This window comes from Patagioenas fasciata, chromosome 3, assembly GCF_037038585.1.
Source record: "Patagioenas fasciata isolate bPatFas1 chromosome 3, bPatFas1.hap1, whole genome shotgun sequence".
In the NCBI taxonomy this organism is placed as follows: domain Eukaryota; kingdom Metazoa; phylum Chordata; class Aves; order Columbiformes; family Columbidae; genus Patagioenas; species Patagioenas fasciata.
In genome coordinates this window covers 42422439-42439708 of record NC_092522.1, presented here as the reverse complement: position 1 = coordinate 42439708, position 17270 = coordinate 42422439, and the positions used below count along the sequence as shown (strand labels likewise).

The 17270-nt window shown below is 42.8% G+C and overlaps 1 protein-coding gene across 1 annotated transcript; it reads left to right on the top strand.

Annotated features, from left to right (window-relative positions):
* The first annotated feature begins 5619 nt into the window (after positions 1-5619).
* On the top strand, positions 5620-15460 carry SCCPDH (saccharopine dehydrogenase (putative)). The gene is made up of 12 exons (XM_065835239.2): positions 5620-5887; positions 6139-6251; positions 7132-7212; positions 7648-7777; positions 9292-9341; positions 11191-11321; positions 11856-11973; positions 13128-13247; positions 13358-13414; positions 13907-14018; positions 14758-14839; positions 15271-15460. The coding sequence occupies exons 1-12, from the start codon at positions 5683-5685 to the stop codon at positions 15374-15376; spliced, it is 1305 nt and encodes a 434-aa protein (XP_065691311.1). The 5' UTR covers positions 5620-5682; the 3' UTR covers positions 15377-15460.
* The last annotated feature ends 1810 nt before the right edge of the window (positions 15461-17270 follow it).

Below are 17270 nucleotides of genomic sequence, written 5' to 3'. Positions count from 1 at the left end.
TATCCGCTTACTCTTGCTGGAATGTATGGCTTCCTCACACTAACATTCTGGTGCATTGTTCCACCTACTTACACGCTCAGTTTCACATGTCCTGTCCATTGGCACTCATCAAACCACTGGTCTCATTCTCCTGTTGACACCACCCTTGCTGTGAGGAATGGGTTGCAATGGTCACTCCGTCAGCTGTGTTTGCACCACTTTTGTATTCCAAGTCCTTCACCCTCCATCCTTACAAGTTACATCCTCAGATATTTGCAAAGTGTTATCACACCTCTGCAGCTATTTTTAGCTTAAAAATACATACCTTTAATTTCTTTTTTTTTTTTTCGTGGAAGATGTCTCCATTCCTACACCTGGATAATTCATTATTTCCTGGATTGTTTTCTTGGAACTGTGTGTAATTTGGCAGTCTGCTCATTGTAGGGAATTGGCTGAACCAGAATGCAATGTCTAAAATGAGACTTTCAAATAGAGACATTTTTCTTTCCTTCTATGCAATTCGATGCTTCTGCTTTGCTAATATCTCCCACATTTGCCATTCACTGGCAAAATATTTATTCCTGTTTCTTTTAGCATAGCTGTCTTCCAGGTTTTAACTTCTTCAGCACAGATTAGTTTGCATTTTCTGAATTCTTTCACTCTTAAATTCTTAGCTGCCTCTAAATAATTTATCTGAAACTATGGGAGAAAGTTCCAAATCTTTAATTGTTGTCCTCAAAATGACTACTGAGCTGTGAGGGAGGGCAGAGCCCTGCAGTACCAAGCAAGAGCACTCTGCTGTTTAACTCTTTATGTCTTAATTTACTGTGCGGCCACTTTTATTATAGAGCATTCTAATGCAATGCTAGTTAATACTTAGTGTCATCAGAAAAATATGCTATTCCCCTACATTTTCTTGCTTGGTCTCTACTGAAGAAACTGTACATTTATCAGTCTTTTCATACCTGTAAGTGTTACAAGTTCATTGTGAGAACTGACAGTGGCAGTAAATATTGAATAAAGAGCCTGAACTCCAGAGGCAATCAAAGGCTCTGAACTCTGCCATACTTCCACGGATCAATGGTGACTTCATTTCTTCTTTTAAGATCTTGGTTAGAGTTGTGTATGAATGGAATTGTGTATACAGCTTATTAAAAAATAAAAATGTGGGATCTGCAGGTGCCATAGGCTGCCATGTGTTGTTTTGTAACCTCCCAATTTAGAAGTAAGTGAAATAGGCGGAAATAAATCTTAATTTCTTATTTTTATTTGGTTGAATACATATATGTATATAATATACATATCACATATATGTATGTATACATATATATTAAGATGGTCCTGCACTTGGGTCACAACAACCCCAGGAAGTGCTACAGGCTTGGGGAAGCGTGGCTGGGAAGCTGCCTGGTGGAAAAGGATCTGGGGGTGCTGACTGACAGCTGGCTGAACATGAGCCAGCAGTGTGCCCAGGTGGCCAAAAAGGTCAACAGCATCCTGGCTTATATTAGGAACAGTGTGGCCAGCAGGACTGGAGAAGTGATCATCCCCTTGTACTTGGCACTGGTGAGGCCTTACCTTGAATACTGTGTTCAGTTTTGGGCCTCTCACTACAAGAAAGATATTGAGGTGCTGACGAAGCTGGTGAGGGGCCTGGAGCACAAGTCTGATGAGAAGTGGCTGATGGAACTGGGGCTGTTTAGCCTGGAGAAAAGGAGGCGGAAGGGAGACCTTATTGCTGTCTACAACTACCTGAAAGGAGGTTGTAGCTTGGAGGGTGTTGTTCTCTTCTCCCTAGTAGCAAGCGATAGGACAAGATGAAGCAGCCTCCAGTGTGCCAGGGGAGGTTTAGATCGGATAGTAGGAAACGTTTCTTCGTGGAGAGGGTTGTCAGGCATTGCAACAGGCTGCCCAGGGAAGTGGTGGAGCCACAGTCCCTGGAGGTGTTGAAAAGATGAGGTTTCTTAGGGACATAGTTTAGTGGTGGGCTTGGCAGTGCCAGTTTACCAGTTGGCCTTGATGATCTTAAGGGTCTTTTCCAACCTGAATGATTCTATGACTTTTTTTTTTTTTCAAAAAGTTTAGGTTATATTTTAATTTTTAGTAAAATTAAAATAAATAAAGCATTCCTGAACTGCCACATGTGCCAAACAACTCTCTGTTGGATTCTCTGCAGTTTTAAATTTCAGGCTCCTCTTCTTTGTCCCTGTCTAAATGATCTGGTTTATCACAAATTCTGAAGTTCTGTATGGGGTGGCTTTTTGCAGCCTATTGCCTCTTGACCATAAAGTAATATTCTGCATAAATTAATGATAAGATACAGCACAACACTAAGAACTGGGGGCTTTGCTCCAGAAAGATTTTTTTTCTCATGATTTTACAGTACTGGGCAACTGTAGCAGGTACATAGATGGCTTTTTTTTTTTTTTAAATCCCTTATATACCAACCCACGTAGTTCTTCATACCCCGTAGTGAATTACCCATGCATTGTTAATCAACCTTATTTCCCAACACCTCTGCCTACTCTTGTGCTCTATTTTTCTGGTGTTCTGTAGTAACTTTTGCAATGATGCAAGCCAGTAATCTTATTTCATCCTTTAGGGTACAAGACAATTACCAAGTTGTATTTAAGAAAATTGCCTTCATACAGCATTGTGCAATTGAAGTCATATTGCACTCTTTCTGCTACCATATTATTACACTAATTAAAAAGTAGTCATGGAACAACATCCGCATTTCCACTTGAATAAACAAAAGTTACCCTAAAGTTATGAATGAATATAAAAACTTTACCACAAATATTGGTGTCCAAGAAATATATACATATTGATAAGAAGGATTTTTATCAGAACATGTACTTTACAAAATGATGGGACATACATGTGCTCTTATAAATGCTTACACAAACTCCTCGGACCCTGGGAGAGGCTCCAGGAGGAACAGGAGAAGCTAGCAAGGGGAGGCGTACTTCTTTTTATTTAAGGCATTTGAAAAGATATGACTTGTGTGTGTATGTGCTTCTCTGTCCCAAAGAAAATGGCAGAGACCTCTATGAACTGAGGTTATTTTAAACTGAGTCAGCCTGGCTAAAAGAGGCTTTATTTAAAGCACTGAAGTCTTTAAATATCTGTCTGCAGATATACATGGGAAAAACAACAACAGCAAAAACAACAACAAAACAATACAGAAACAAAAGCACCTTCAAATCTGAAAAGCAAGATTTTAAAAGAAATGGCAATATCTTTTCTTGTGAGATTCTAAAGCTAATTCAAGTGGGAACCTCCTTTGCAGAACTGCACTTGGCAGCAGATCTTGCATTTCTTGTCTTCCTATTGGACAAGGAAAAACTGTAAACCTTCCTACTGCTTTCCCACAGAATAATTTTTGCAATCCTGTGTTGGCAACACTAACTAGGGAAACAGGTTAACCTTTGTCTTCAGTCAAGACCGCTGTAAGCCTCCCATTTAAAATCAGAGCCTTGACATTCCCTTGATATTTGCTATTTTGAAACTTCCCCCTCTACTTGTTAGTTTCACAGGCAGGAAGGAAAACTGGCTGGGAGACTTTGCTTTTTGTTCTTTTTTAACCCAGTGAGCTGGAATGAAACTGGAGATTTCTAAAACAGAACACTTCCACTTGCCAACCACAGGTCTCTCCTGAGAAAAAAATGAGTTGGAGCTACCATAACAATATTCTACGTGAGCAAAACAAAACAAAACAGGTTTGCTTCATGTTTGATGCTGCTCTAGTTGGTTTTCAGGTGTCCCTCTGCAGCTCTGAACATCTGATTTCTTGCTTGTGTAACCTGCCATTTACATAAATTATCTTGCTCCAGCAGGTGTGTTTTAAAGAAATATAGCTGACCTTGAACAAGTAGATGAAATCTTGAGAGTTGTGGATTGACAAACAGGATGAGTCTGCCCAATATGGTGTAAAGTTTCAGGCACTGAAAGGAGACAGGGTGCTCAGCACTGCATACAAGTTTGTGCTTGCCAAGCCACAATGCAAGTATTATCAAATACATACAGCCCAAGGAAGCTGGTGCAGTCCCGGCTCTTTATAAATGGTTAAGTCATATTCACAGGTTTATAAATTGCCTTGTTTTCTGGGAGTGACAGAGGATTAGATGTGAAAAGGAGATAGTATGGGAGAGGGAAGCTTCTGTAGGAAAGGGATGAAGAAAGAAGGCTGCGGATCCTAGCCTGCCCTGCAAGCGATGTCAGAATCTCTCTGCAATTTCCAGACTCCTTACAATCTCCTGTCACTGAACAATTTTAAATATTAATGCTTAGTTGGAAGAAATAATTATTTTTGTTAACTTCAGTTTGGGGGAAAAAAAAATTGATTGCTTATTGTTGCAATGTTTTTGCAAAGCTTGTGCAAAGCAGAAGGGAGAAAGGAAGACCAAAGACAGAAGCCTTGAAGAAAGCAGACTTTACTTTGAGAATTGGTGGCAGAAGAGAAAAATTGAGTGTAAGAGGAAAGTAGCTCAGAGAAGTTCAACCGTATTATGAGCACAGCTGGAAATTATCCCAGTGTGTAGGAAGGACAGGTAGGCAGTAAGGGACCAGCTCGAATAGTGAGATGTTCAGTGACCTCAAAGACAAGAAACTGGTTTTGCAGGGTTGCTCTGTAAATCAGATCAACAAGATGATCTGGGTTAAAGAAGAACACAAAACCAGGCTTTGTCCTTCACTCCCTGACTCTTTGTTTTTTGTTAGGCTGAGTTGTTTCACTGATACAGCTGATAGTGTAGGCCTACAAACAACTGCATCTGCGCTACTCAAGGAGTTGATGCTGATGTTTAAGAGGTGAAGAGAAGGCGTGGGGAACAGTGTGAAAGTGTCTGTCACTAGAGGTTTTTAAAACAGGTTACACAGCCATCTAGCACGAATGTTTTACATATGGCAGACGTTCCCTGGGAGAAATGGTTAGCGCGCAGGATTCATGAGGTTGCTTCGCAAGTGACTTGCTGCAAGCCTCTGGACTCCAGGTGGGCAGCCTGGCCATGAAAAGCACAGAGAACACAACAATACCTCAGCGCGCTGTGCAGTTGTGAGTGCTCCTTACCATTTGGGCTCTGCAGGGTCAGTGCTTCTCACCACTGCAACAAGAACTTCAGATGTTCCCTTGTTCTGCTTTTGTTGTTGAGCGAAACATAAATACTTGCTGTGGTTGTAGGGGAAAGAGAGTGTTTCATTTTACTTCTAGGTCATTAAGGTTTTCTTTTTGATTACTAAGAGTCCTCAGTTCACGTACATTACCTGTGCTGAAACGCTTATGTCAATAACTCACTGTAATGACCCGTGCTCAGCAGGAGACAATGTCTGCTGTGGGTCAGTGATGTTGACCTCTCCCTACACAGGTCGTTGCTTCAACTGCTGGGGTCTGAAACCACTTGCCCAAACCCTGGTACACTTTCATGTGTTGACAGTAAGTTAAAACTCCCCTCAGAGAGCTCCTCCCCCTCTCTCCTCACTGCAGGACCGAGAGCAAAGTCACTTCTCCCGGCGGCGCCGGTGCCGGTTGGCGCGGGGAGCGGCTCAGGCCCCTGACACCGCCAGGACACCGAACCCGTAACGGCCGCCCCGCGAGCGGCCCTCGCGCTCCGCCCCTGTGGGGGGGCGAGGGGCGTGTCCTGGGCGTGTCCGCGCGGTGCGGCCGCTGCCTGGCGCTGCGCGGGTGCGGCGGCTCCTCTCGCCATGGCGGCCGGCGGCGATGGGGCGGGCGAGCGGCCCTACGAGCTGGTGGTGTTCGGGGCCTCGGGCTTCACCGGACAGTTCGTGGTAGAGGAGGTGGCGCGGACGGCGAGCAGCGGGGAGCTGCGCGGCGCCCTGCGCTGGGCCGTGGCCGGGCGGAGCCGGGAGAAGCTGCAGGCGGTGGTGCAGCGGGCCGCCGAGAGCCTGGGTACGGGCCGCGGCTGGGGGCGTCTGGCGCAGGGCTGTCGTGCGGGGATGGCGGGGCCCGCGCGGTGTCCGGTGTCCGGGCCCCGTATGCTCGGAGCGGCCCCCGGGCGGATATGAGGGGAAGGGCAGAGGGCCGAGGCGGGAGGAGCCCCTGGCAGCCGGGGCTGCGCCGGGGAGGTGGCGGCTCGGCCCGGGCTGGGCAGGGGTGCGGCGCGGCAGGCGCTGTCGGTGACGGCGGTCTCCGGTGCGCAGGGAAGGCGGCGCTCGGGGCGGAGGTCGGCGTGCTGCTGTGCGATGTGGGCGACGCGGCCTCGCTGGCCGCCATGGCGAGGCAGACGCGGCTGGTGCTCAACTGCGTGGGGCCGGTGAGTGCGGGGATGCGGCCGGTGCTGCCGTGGGGTCCGCTGGGCGCGGCTGCCGGCACAGCCCGGGGCGGTGTCTGCCCCTCCGCAGCCGCTCCTGGGCTGCGTGCGGCCGGGCGCCCGCCTCCTCGAGTCAGGGAAAGCAGCGGCGGCTGCCGATGATCCAGTGCGGGGCTCCGGAGTTCCCGGAGCCGTCCGCGTGAAATGCAGCTCTTTGAAATGGAAACCAAAGTACAGTTGTATACCGTAATTGTCTGAAGATTTCTCAGCAGAGTCTGCAGAGTGCTGCAATTCGTAGAGGGTTGGGGTTTTTTATTTCTTTCAAAGGTAGCATAGCAAACATTGTGAAGTGGGGAGGAGTTTTGGGTTGGGCTAAAGTGTTTTAAGTGGCGTTCTGAAGACAGAGCTGGAAAAGAAGCCAGGAGACCTGCTGGTTTCAGTCTTGGTCTCTTTGAACCTCTCAGTGTCAATATTTCCAGCGCGTTCAAGAGGGGATCAAAGTACAAGAGCTGGAAGTTGGGTCATGACAACGTCTTTGAAATTAAAGAGTATTTAAGTAGAGAATATGCTGGTAATATGAGTGCAGAAATCATAAATTGAGATTAGCTATATTAGATTGGCTTTGGCAATCTCATCTTAGAAAAATACAGTGGAGTAATCTGCACAGGAAACTCATTTACCAGCAATGAAATTTGTTATGCTGTTTCTTCTCCCCACCCTCTGAAAAAATACAAGAACTGTTAAATTTTTGCCTCACTTAGTAAAAGGAGTAGCCATCAAGCATTTAATTCTATTGTAGATACATATGCTAGATAAAGCACGTTGGGTGAGTTGTGTTGTGTGGGTTTTATTTTGTTATGTGTGGTGTTCTTTCCTTCTATAGTATAGATTCTTTGGAGAGCCTGTGGTAGAAGCTTGTGTTGAAAATGGTGCAAGCTGCATTGACATCAGTGGAGAACCCCAGGTAGGTGACAGCAGAAAAATGCTCCTTTATATCAAGGATCTGTTTAAGGAGTATTTGTTTAGTATGTTTCTGCTAATGTTTTTGAACATGAAGGCAAATTATGCCTCCTGATCTACACTTCCAATATGCATTAATTATTTTAAAGTACATTGATGTATATTTGTTGTATATTTTTCTTACTTTTAGACAAGAGCCTCTCAGGTTCTTTCTGGAAATCCAGGATTTTTGAGTTCTGCTTCAATTCTCAGTTGTGATTCTGTGTAGGAATTTTGGTAGATCACATTTCATTGCACTTGTTTGACGCTTTCATAGCATAAATCAGGAATAATATGTATCCATCTAAAGATTCTTCTGAGTGGTTTAAAGTATGACAGTGAAGTGCTGATGGCCAAATATGGAGTTCTGCTTAAAATATTTGTTCTGACTTTGTTTTAGTTTCTGGAAGGAATGTACCTGAAATACAACAAAAAAGCTGCGGAAAAGGGAGTATACATCATTGGAAGCTGTGGCTTTGACTCTATACCAGCTGATATGGGAGTACTCTACACCAGAGACAAGTTGAAAGGTGACTTATATAAACATGACCTCATGCTGAAAAAGAAATGTAGATGATGCTTTCGTCTGGTTTCCTAAAGAAGCAACACTTATGTGGAAACTCTTTCAGTGTCTCTTTTGCCTGCCTTTACCAGCTGACCAGTTTCAACCAAATCTGGTAGATGAAAATTTAAAAGTAAATTAGATTCCCATTAGATTGGAGAAAGTTGGTCATTAGATAGAGGAGGGATTCAAGGTAATGCTACTCACTGAGAGAGCAGAACCTCTAGGCCGCTCAGCCTGTGTTGTGGATGTCCTTAGGCAAACCTCAGCACACTGCCTCTTGTGGAGTGAGAATCTTGTGGGGCAGAGACACTGGGGACAGGAAGGCGACGGGAAAGGGATTGCAAATGAGTAGATAATCTGGTTTCGTAAGTTGTACAAGCTCCATACAATGCCTTTTTCTTTAAGAGGTGATAGGTAGTAACTGAAAGGTAACTATTGGAGAAAAGATTTGAAATTATTTAATTCTGTGTAAATCATGCTTGATCCTAATCTCAAATGAGGATGCTTCATTCATGAGGTCTGATTTTCAACTGCAAGGGCTGATAAAAGTAGCCAAATGTTTTGCTTTTATGTACTATTAAAATGGCTATTTTTGGGCTTGCTTTACATTGGAGCATGTCATCAACTCTCAGTTTAAGAAAATAATCTGGATCTGATTGGAGGGGGAGGAGTGGCATGGAAATGGGGTTATAGCCTCATTGCTCATGGGGTTATAATTTGATGCTCAATACTAGATTTGAATGAAGATGTTTTTTATCTCTTCCTGTTTTTACTTTATGGTATCATCTCCTGTCTATCCTGTTGCTTGCTGTGTTGAAATTTGCCCATACAAGTACAGTTTTACAATCTCAGAAGGAACTGAGCAAAGCAAAACAAAGAATTTGGAGGAGTTGTTTTGTTTTGCTGTTCATCACAACTAACCATTCTCTGCAGAACACAAGATATGCTAAAATTAAATGTTTTAGGATATCTTGTGTGTTTCAGGTTTTTTGTGGGTTTGATTTTTTTGGGGGTTTTTTGTTTGCTTGGTTTTGGTTTTGTGGGGGATTTTTTGGTTGGTTTTGTTTTGTTTTGTGACTAGAAAAGGTCTACCAAAATCCTTAAGTCCATCTCAGGTTTCACAGCCTACACCATCCTTTATTTTGAAACTTGGAGGAAAACTAAATATGGCTCTTAATATTATTTTCCTTTTTCTAAATTTGATTATTTACATTATCTTGTTAACTAGATAAGACAAACAAAAAATTAGTAAAGATAATATTAGTGACCTTTATTGAAGTACTTTATGTTACAAGTTTGATCCTTGCTAGGTAAAATAGCTGTGGAACTTAATCTTAGCTTGTTGTACTTCTGAGATGAAGATGTGGCTCTGCCTTTTCAGTAATGTCAGTGTGCTACTATTTGAGTATACCAGAGTGTACTCTGGTTTTGTGAACTAATGACTGTATATGCCAAGTAATGTTTTCCCCTTCCTTAAAGGTACGTTAACTGCTGTTGAAAGTTTCCTGAAGGTGAAATCTGGACCTGAGGTGAGTTGGGTTACACCTTCTTGGAAACTCAGAGGTATTTGTGATAACGTCACTGTAGCCCATTAGGATAACTGTTATGTTATTTCAGACCAGAGAATAAGCTGGCAGTTCTTCGATGATGAGTCTAAGAACTTTATTCTTCAGGAGCTAATAAAAGTATCCCAAGCAAATGCCCTTTTGTAAGGTTCAGTTCCATAGGGTGTCTACCTAAGGGTTTTTGTGTTAAGCTGTTCCAAGAAATCAGCTTTTAGAGAGATGTGGGAAGGAGTCCTACTCAAGTAAACTATAACAGATGCAGAGTGTGTTGGCAATAATCCTAGTGTTTGGCTGTTGGTCTTTTTTCTATGGTGGGGGTTGTTTCAGTATATTTCAATGCATGTAAGCATTATACATATACATAATAATTGTAATAATGTGTAATATATGTAATAATTCTAAGGTCATTATTACAATAATGCAATGATGACCCAAACCAAGCTGGTGTTGGTGGCCGACAATCAACATACTTCTTTACCAGTCCTGAGCACCTATCTTGACAGATGGGGTCCAAGTCATAGGCTGTTCTTAGGAACGTCTGGAGAAGTGGAGGAAGCCCATGGAATGGGAGAGTAATATCTGTTAAAGGACAGGGGATAATAGTTAATGAGAATGCATGAATCTGTATGGTGGGTATAAGGGTGGTTTAAGTATGTAATGTAAGTTGTAAGTGTTGGTAAGAAGGGATTTCAGTAATGAGAATTAAATGCAATGGGATGGTTAGAAGATATATATATATACACACACACACACATATACATATGTGTGTATAGATACACACATATATATATGTGTATGTGTATACACATATATATATATATATATGTATTAAATTATGTGGGACCTGAGCATGATGCAAATTGTGTAGCATAAGGGGTGCAGACTGTATTTGATCTGGCTGAGATGGAGTTAATTTTCCTAATAGTAGCCCTCACAGTGTTGTGCTTTGTGTTGGTGGCTAGAAGGGTGTTGATAACGCACCGATGTTTTGGCTATTGCTGAGCAGTGCTTGCACAGCATCAAGGCTGTCTCTTCAACGTTCCCCCCCTCTTCAACGTTCCCCCCCTCTTCAACGTTCCCCCCCTCTTCAACGTTCCCCCCCTCTTCAACGTTCCCCCCCTCTTCAACGTTCCCCCCCTCTTCAACGTTCCCCCCCTCTTCAACGTTCCCCCCCTCTTCAACGTTCCCCCCCTCTTCAACGTTCCCCCCCTCTTCAACGTTCCCCCCCTCTTCACCCAGTATGCTGGGGGTGGGCAGGATCCTGGGAGGTGATGTTAGCCAGGACAGCTGATCCAAAATGACCAAAGGGATACTCGATACCATATGATGGCTGCCCAGCAGTAAAAGCTAAGACGAAGGAGGAGGAGTGGAGGGCATTTGTTATCATGACTTCTGTCTTCTGGAGCAACCACTATATGTACTGAAGTCCTGCTTCCTGGGAAGTGGCTGGACATTGCCTGCATTTGCAAAGTAGAGAATATATCTGTGGTTTTCCTTTGCTTCCGCCTGCGGACTTTACTTTCATCTTATTAAACTGCTTTTATCGTGACCCCTGTGGGTTTTTTTACATCTTATTTTCCCCCCTCGCTGTCATACTGAGGAGGGAGGTGAGTGATAGAGAGGCTTGGTGGGCACGTGGTGTCCAGCCAAGGTCAACCCACCACATTTCAATATACTTTAATGAATGTAATTGTAACATATATGTAATAATTGTAATAATATTTAATACATGTAGTAATTTTAAGGCTGTTACTAACATAACATGTGAAAGCTTTGGCTACTGAATTAACTTGCATGTCATGGTATGTCACAGGGTACTTGTGTACATGATGGGACCTGGAAGTCAGCTGTTTATGGCCTTGCGGATCAAGACAACCTGAGGAAGCTTCGAAAAAAGATAGGATATGCGCCTGTTCCGGTAGTTGGTGCAAAACTTAAAAGAAGGTATAAGAAGCCTAAGATGTGAAACATGGCATCTCCTAACTGTTCCAGTATTTATTATATGGCTTGTTAGCATATTATTAAATACTAAAAAAATCCATTTAGGACTTTAGTACAATAAGAACGCATGGATGCTCATCTAGTAGAATTGTACATGTGTTCTGCTTAACCGATTTGTTCATTTTTTATTGAAAAAAGAATGTCTCCCTGCATTTACTGGCTCTCAAAGTTGTTCTAAGAGACTTGTGGTGACATGGCAAACTTTGAGGCTGGCTTTCAGAAGTGATGAAAAGAAGAGAATAAAAAATGTGAGGAGAATATTCTTCTGATTATCAAACTCATCCTTGCTAGAGGGCGTGGAATTTTGAGTTGAGAGGGTGATAAATTTGGAGTGGTTAGCTTTCAGTGCAAAGAGAGAACGTCATAAAAATGCTTGAGAAAAAGCCAGTCTTAGCAGGACCATTCTGATCACTTTCTTGCAGTTTGCATGAACATTTGAACCTTTTTTTCTGACTTTGTTTTTTTTCCCATTTGCAGAGGACTTGTGTTTTTCAATCAGGAATTCAAAGAGTACTGCATTCCATTCATGGGATCTGATGCTTCTGTGGTGAAACGGTCTCAGCGTTATTTGCACACAGAGTTGCAGGAAACACCTGTAAGTTACTATTATTAGTATACTTTGTCTGTATTACCATTATCAGTGAATCTTTCCTTTGTATAATAACTGTTCTTGGTGCAGATCTGTGTAGCAGGGTTTCTGTAGTTGGATAAACAGTAAGGACTGTGATGTGCTTTTGCTTTTATAGAGGAGGCTTGTTCTGTTTGTCCCCTTTGGAAGCTCTGATGTGGTCCAGGTTCTTCTGTGTGCGTGGGCCTGTTTCATGCTACTTGATACTCTGCCTGATGAGCGTGGTTACTGCTGCTCGCATCATTGTTCCGGGAGTCTCTTGTAGGGTTCTCATGCTGTCTGATTCCTGGGTATGGTTTTGTAGGGAATGGAAGCCTTGAGTCACAGAAATATTTGAGAGGTAGGTTCTGTGATTCTGGGGAATGATAAGTATGTTTAATTCTGTTTCTGAGGCTTTCTTTTTTTGTATAAGTAGAGTTTCTAAAAGCATCATAATTGTAGTCTGTGCAACTACAGTCACGTCAGTGTAGTGTAGTAAATATTCTGGTAGAGAATTCATACACTGCTCATTTGTATCTGGAATTTCTTCGATGCTTGGGTCTCTGGTGTGGAGAGTAAAGGCAATGTGAAGTAGTGGTGGTAGAAAAATGTTTAGTTTTTATTTTTTTTCCATGGTTTCCCGAGAGGAGACCAGCACTAACAATCTGTTACAGCTGAGCAGAATGACACGCATCTGTTGTTGAGATATGAAGCTGAGAAAGCACTCTAAAAATACACTTGGAAACTACTAATAAGAAAGGCTTGCCAGTGTTATTGCAGAATTTTAAAGCAAGGCCTTGGTTTCTTCTCAACTAAAACACAAAGAGGAGGAAAGAAGATCTGAGGAGAGAAGCCTGAAATCAGATACCAAAGCACATCTTTCTTTAAAGTTTTCCGCTCTTGTTTACCATGCTCGTTCCCTTGCCGTTCTGTAGTTGTATTGTCTATTCATAATGAATTATAAAATGAAGTATTATTCAAAGAGTTGTTTAGAACTAGGAGAGTTGTTTAAGGCTCTATTTAAACAGCTCTCTATAGTATCAAACAATTGCATCATAATTTGGGGGTAGGTTACTTTTTACAAATGAATTGATGCAAAAACTTTAATGCAAATTGTATAACTGAAAATGTGTTTGCTTCAGGTGCAGTACGGCGCTTATGTGAACATAGGTGGTCTTGGCTCTGTTATCAAGCTGATGTTTGCTGGCATTTTATTTCTTCTTCTTGTGAAGTTTAGCTTTGGAAGAAAACTTCTGGTAAAAGTAAGTGTTCAAGACTCAAAAGAATTAAGTGTTTGGGGATTTTTTTTTTTTCTCTGTAGTTTATTGTTGGTCTTTTCTTTTTTTTTTTCTTTTACCTTCTTATTATGTAGTACCCAGAATTTTTCTCTGCTGGACACTTCACAAAGGACGGACCAACCCAGAAACAGGTAACCGACTGTTTTCCATCGCAATTATTGAACTCATTTGTTATGGTGATGGTAGAATAGTAATCTAGGGTCAACTGCTTAGTTTCAAATGATACCTAAATGCGCATTTTCTGTGCCTGTTGAGATAGCTTTGAATATTTAAATAATCATCAAAGTATGTGGAACAGATAGGAGAAAAAAATGGATCATGTTGCTGGGTCTGATATATTTGCATGACTGGCTCACTGCACTCAAATGATGATGACATGGGGAGACTGAGTAGTGGAAGCGGTGGACTGGAGGCACTGAGATGGGCTTTAAAACAATACCAGTTCCAAGAAAGTGGAAGTGATTAAAAATTTGAGATTGCACCTTGTAAGCAATACTCAAAATAATGACACTCATGTTTATATGGATCATAGTATTTGGCACAATAAATACTTATATTTACTACTTGTGCTTGCGTGATGTGAGTTACTGTTTTGGTGACCGCACTTGTCTTGGCCACTACAGATGGATGGAACCTCTTTCACAATGACTTTTTTTGGCGAGGGTTACAGTGAGGGCCAAGATCCCCAGAACGGCAAACCAAATGTAAAGATCTGCACCGAAGTCAAGGGTCCAGGTATGTATGTTAGTAGCAGCTACTGCTTTTTCCTCACATTCCCTGCTCTAAAATGGGTTTATGCTTCCATGGCTATTTTCATCCTCAAGATGTTCTTGCAACATGGACAAAGTCAACAGCCTTTATAGAGTATTACCTTGGATACTAGCATTCATTATGACTTTTTTTTTTTTAAGTAGCTAATTCATTTGCATTCTTGTAATTCTCATTCTTTCTACTAGATGATCTTTCGAGGTGCCTTCCAGTCCCTGACATTCTGTGATTTCTAGCTATAACATACTTGCGTTCAGATCATTCCTTTGAGGGGAGATGACAGCTGAAGTGAAGTTTGGAGACAGTAAGAATGCATATTCAGGAAGGACTTAATGAAGCATAGCTTCTTTAAGTAACTAGAGATGTAGCCAAATGTGCCAGTCTCACAGCAAAAGCCTGAATTTAAGCATGGGATGGGGAAAGCTCTTGCTGTAACAGAGAGCGCTCTGTCACTGAGAGGTGATTGCTTGTGGTTGTTGTCAGTTTATATGCCTGTATTTGAAGCAGTATTTGTCCAGATTAGATCTTAGGGACTTCACCAGTTACTGGGGATGATTGCCAGGTAAAAAAGCTGTTCTTAGATGGGGAAGGCTGTTTCATTGCCAAATAGATTATCCTTCAGCATGCTGTAGGTAAGAGCAAGATTACATTTTGCATCTCAACACCCTGTACATTGTTTGTTTGGGTTTTTTTTTTTTTTTGGCAGAACCTGGCTATGTTGCTACACCAATTGCAATGGTTCAAGCAGCTGTATCTCTTCTGGAGGATACAGCTTGTCTGCCTAAGCAGTAAGTACTTTCACCTGCAGAACAGCTTCATCTCCCTTAAAGCTACTCTGTGTGTATTTTCTCTTTGAAAAGACAGAACTCATAACCCTGTGGATTTCTGTGATACCCAAATGGCTGTGCAAAGGAGATACTTCACCATGAGCTGATTTAAAGCTACTTATCCTTCCTCTGCCTTTCAATTTGAAAGGATCTAGTGATAGGTTTTTGTTAATGCTTTTGCAGCATCTATTTCATCAGTGTCTGTAGTTTCAGTTACTGGAATGGTTTCTGTTGAGTTTGCTGGATGCAGAAATGGAACTATGAATATAACCAGCTTGCTCTCCTGTGGGATGAAGTGGCTTTTTCTTTCTTGGGTGGGAAAACACATCTTTGACTTCAAAAAAAAGGTGCCAGTCACCACTAATGTTTTGATCTTCTGATTTTCAATACAGAGGCGGTGTATATTCTCCAGGAGCGGCCTTCTCCAAAACAAAACTGATTGATCGCCTCAACAAACGTGGTGTGGAGTTCTCTGTTATTAGCAAGCCTGAAGTCTGAAGTCAGGACATGACTGTATAAACTAACCTTCCCTGGGTCTAACGCCAATAAAACTTATTTTGCTGTAAAAGCCTAATCATAAAATAGTTTCACTGTGGTATTGTTTACAGAGAAACAGAAGAAAAACTGAGTTAAAAGTTAAAATACTATTTGCTATAGTGAGCAAACCCATAAAGGGTATTGTTTTAATTAACAAGTATGTTAAATCTGTGACTTACTACGTACTAGTTCTAGAATTTTGTTTAATCTCTTACATTAACTTTTCAGTTACTACTTACTGGAACCACTATGGCACCTGCTTCACAATTAACCACAGCTGTCTTGCTTTGCCCCATTTCCCAACTACTAAAAGCAGGCAGGCCTTGGATAACAAGTGCCTTAGCAGCTGAAACCACTAGTTACTTCCCATGCCTGTTGGGGATTGGCGCTATTACTTTGTGGTGTTCCTACATTTAAAGCCTTGATGCCCATAGTGAAATAAAAGAGGAGTAGTTGTTTCTCAGAGTTGAAGGCATAGTTTTGTCTTTTTTTTCCTGGGCTATTATAAAGATCAGCTGCCACTGAACTGTTGTCTTAAGGTACATTAACTTCCTTACTTGCTTGCATGTAGTAGGCTGTGCTAAAACGGGAGAGGAAGTAACTTGTAGGGTTTGGCAATAGGACGATGACGAATGGTTAGGTGGCAGGGCCCGCGCGGTCCCAGTGTCTGGGCCCCGTACGCTCGGAGCGGCCCCCGGGTGGGTGTGAGGGGAAGGGCAGAGGGCCGAGGCGGGACGAGTCCCTGGCAGCCGGGGCTGCGCCGGGGAGGTGGCGGCTCGGCCCGGGCTGGGCAGGGGTGCGGCGCGGCAGGCGCTGTCGGTGACGGCGGTCTCCGGTGCGCAGGGAAGGCGGCGCTCGGGGCGGAGGTCGGCGTGCTGCTGTGCGATGTGGGCGACGCGGCCTCGCTGGCCGCCATGGCGAGGCAGACGCGGCTGGTGCTCAACTGCGTGGGGCCGGTGAGTGCGGGGATGCGGCCGGTGCTGCCGTGGGGTCCGTTGGGCGCGGCTGCCGGCACAGCCCGGGGCGGTGTCTGCCCCTCCGCCGCCGCGCCCGGGCTGTGCACCTTCCTGCCATACCAGTATTTGAAAAGGTACCACAGGAAGCTGGACCAGACATTGGGAACCATCACAGCTCCTAACAACACTTGAGTAAAAACTGCCAAGGTCACTGCTTGTTTTGATGAATGTGGTCCTGCGGGCATGGGATGCTACAGAAGGTCTGATTTCAAATTCCAATTCTCAATATAAGGGGTTTTGGTAATTTTTTAAAAAATCTAAATGAAATCACAGTCTATAAAGCCTTTAACTGTAAAAACCACCAACGACAGCCCAGCTTACCTTAACAGTCCCTTTTGCTTCCGAGTTCTCTTCCCTGAAATATAGTCTGGATTCCTTTGCTCTTAGAGGAGGAGTAACTGAATGTCCTGGAAATTCAGAGGGAGTTGCCAGGGGTGTGGTGTGAAGGCTGGATCTGAGAATAGGCTGAGGAGTAAACCCAGGAAAAGCAGAAGCAGATGTGGCCAGAACTTTAGTTTTCTATGAAAATAAAAACTTTTTTCTTTTAATTTTTAGTGGTTATTTTTTAAAGTGCTTTTAATTTAAAACCACTTAAATCTTCTAAACAGCCTCACTTGTCAAAAGTATTATTTTCAATTACAAACTGAGTTTGTACCAGCAGGGAGGACAAAGTTTAGCCTCTGTACTGCTCCTTTTCCAAAGGTACAAAAATCTTGATGATAAAAACCTGTGCTTTGTTTTGGTGTTGTGGTTTTTATGCCAACATAAAATGTTATTTTTCAGATTAACTTCCTGAAGAAAGAAGGATAAGGCAGCTCATTGTTTGCAGTTTTCTCTGC

Bases quoted from the DNA above. Each gene is read 5' to 3' on its own strand.
- SCCPDH (XM_065835239.2), top strand. From the start codon at position 5,683: ATGGCGGCCGGCGGCGATGGGGCGGGCGAGCGGCCCTACGAGCTGGTG. The intron at 7,778-9,291 runs GTGACTTATATA...CCTTCCTTAAAG, and splicing joins CACCAGAGACAAGTTGAAAG to GTACGTTAACTGCTGTTGAA. The intron at 9,342-11,190 runs GTGAGTTGGGTT...GGTATGTCACAG, and splicing joins AGGTGAAATCTGGACCTGAG to GGTACTTGTGTACATGATGG.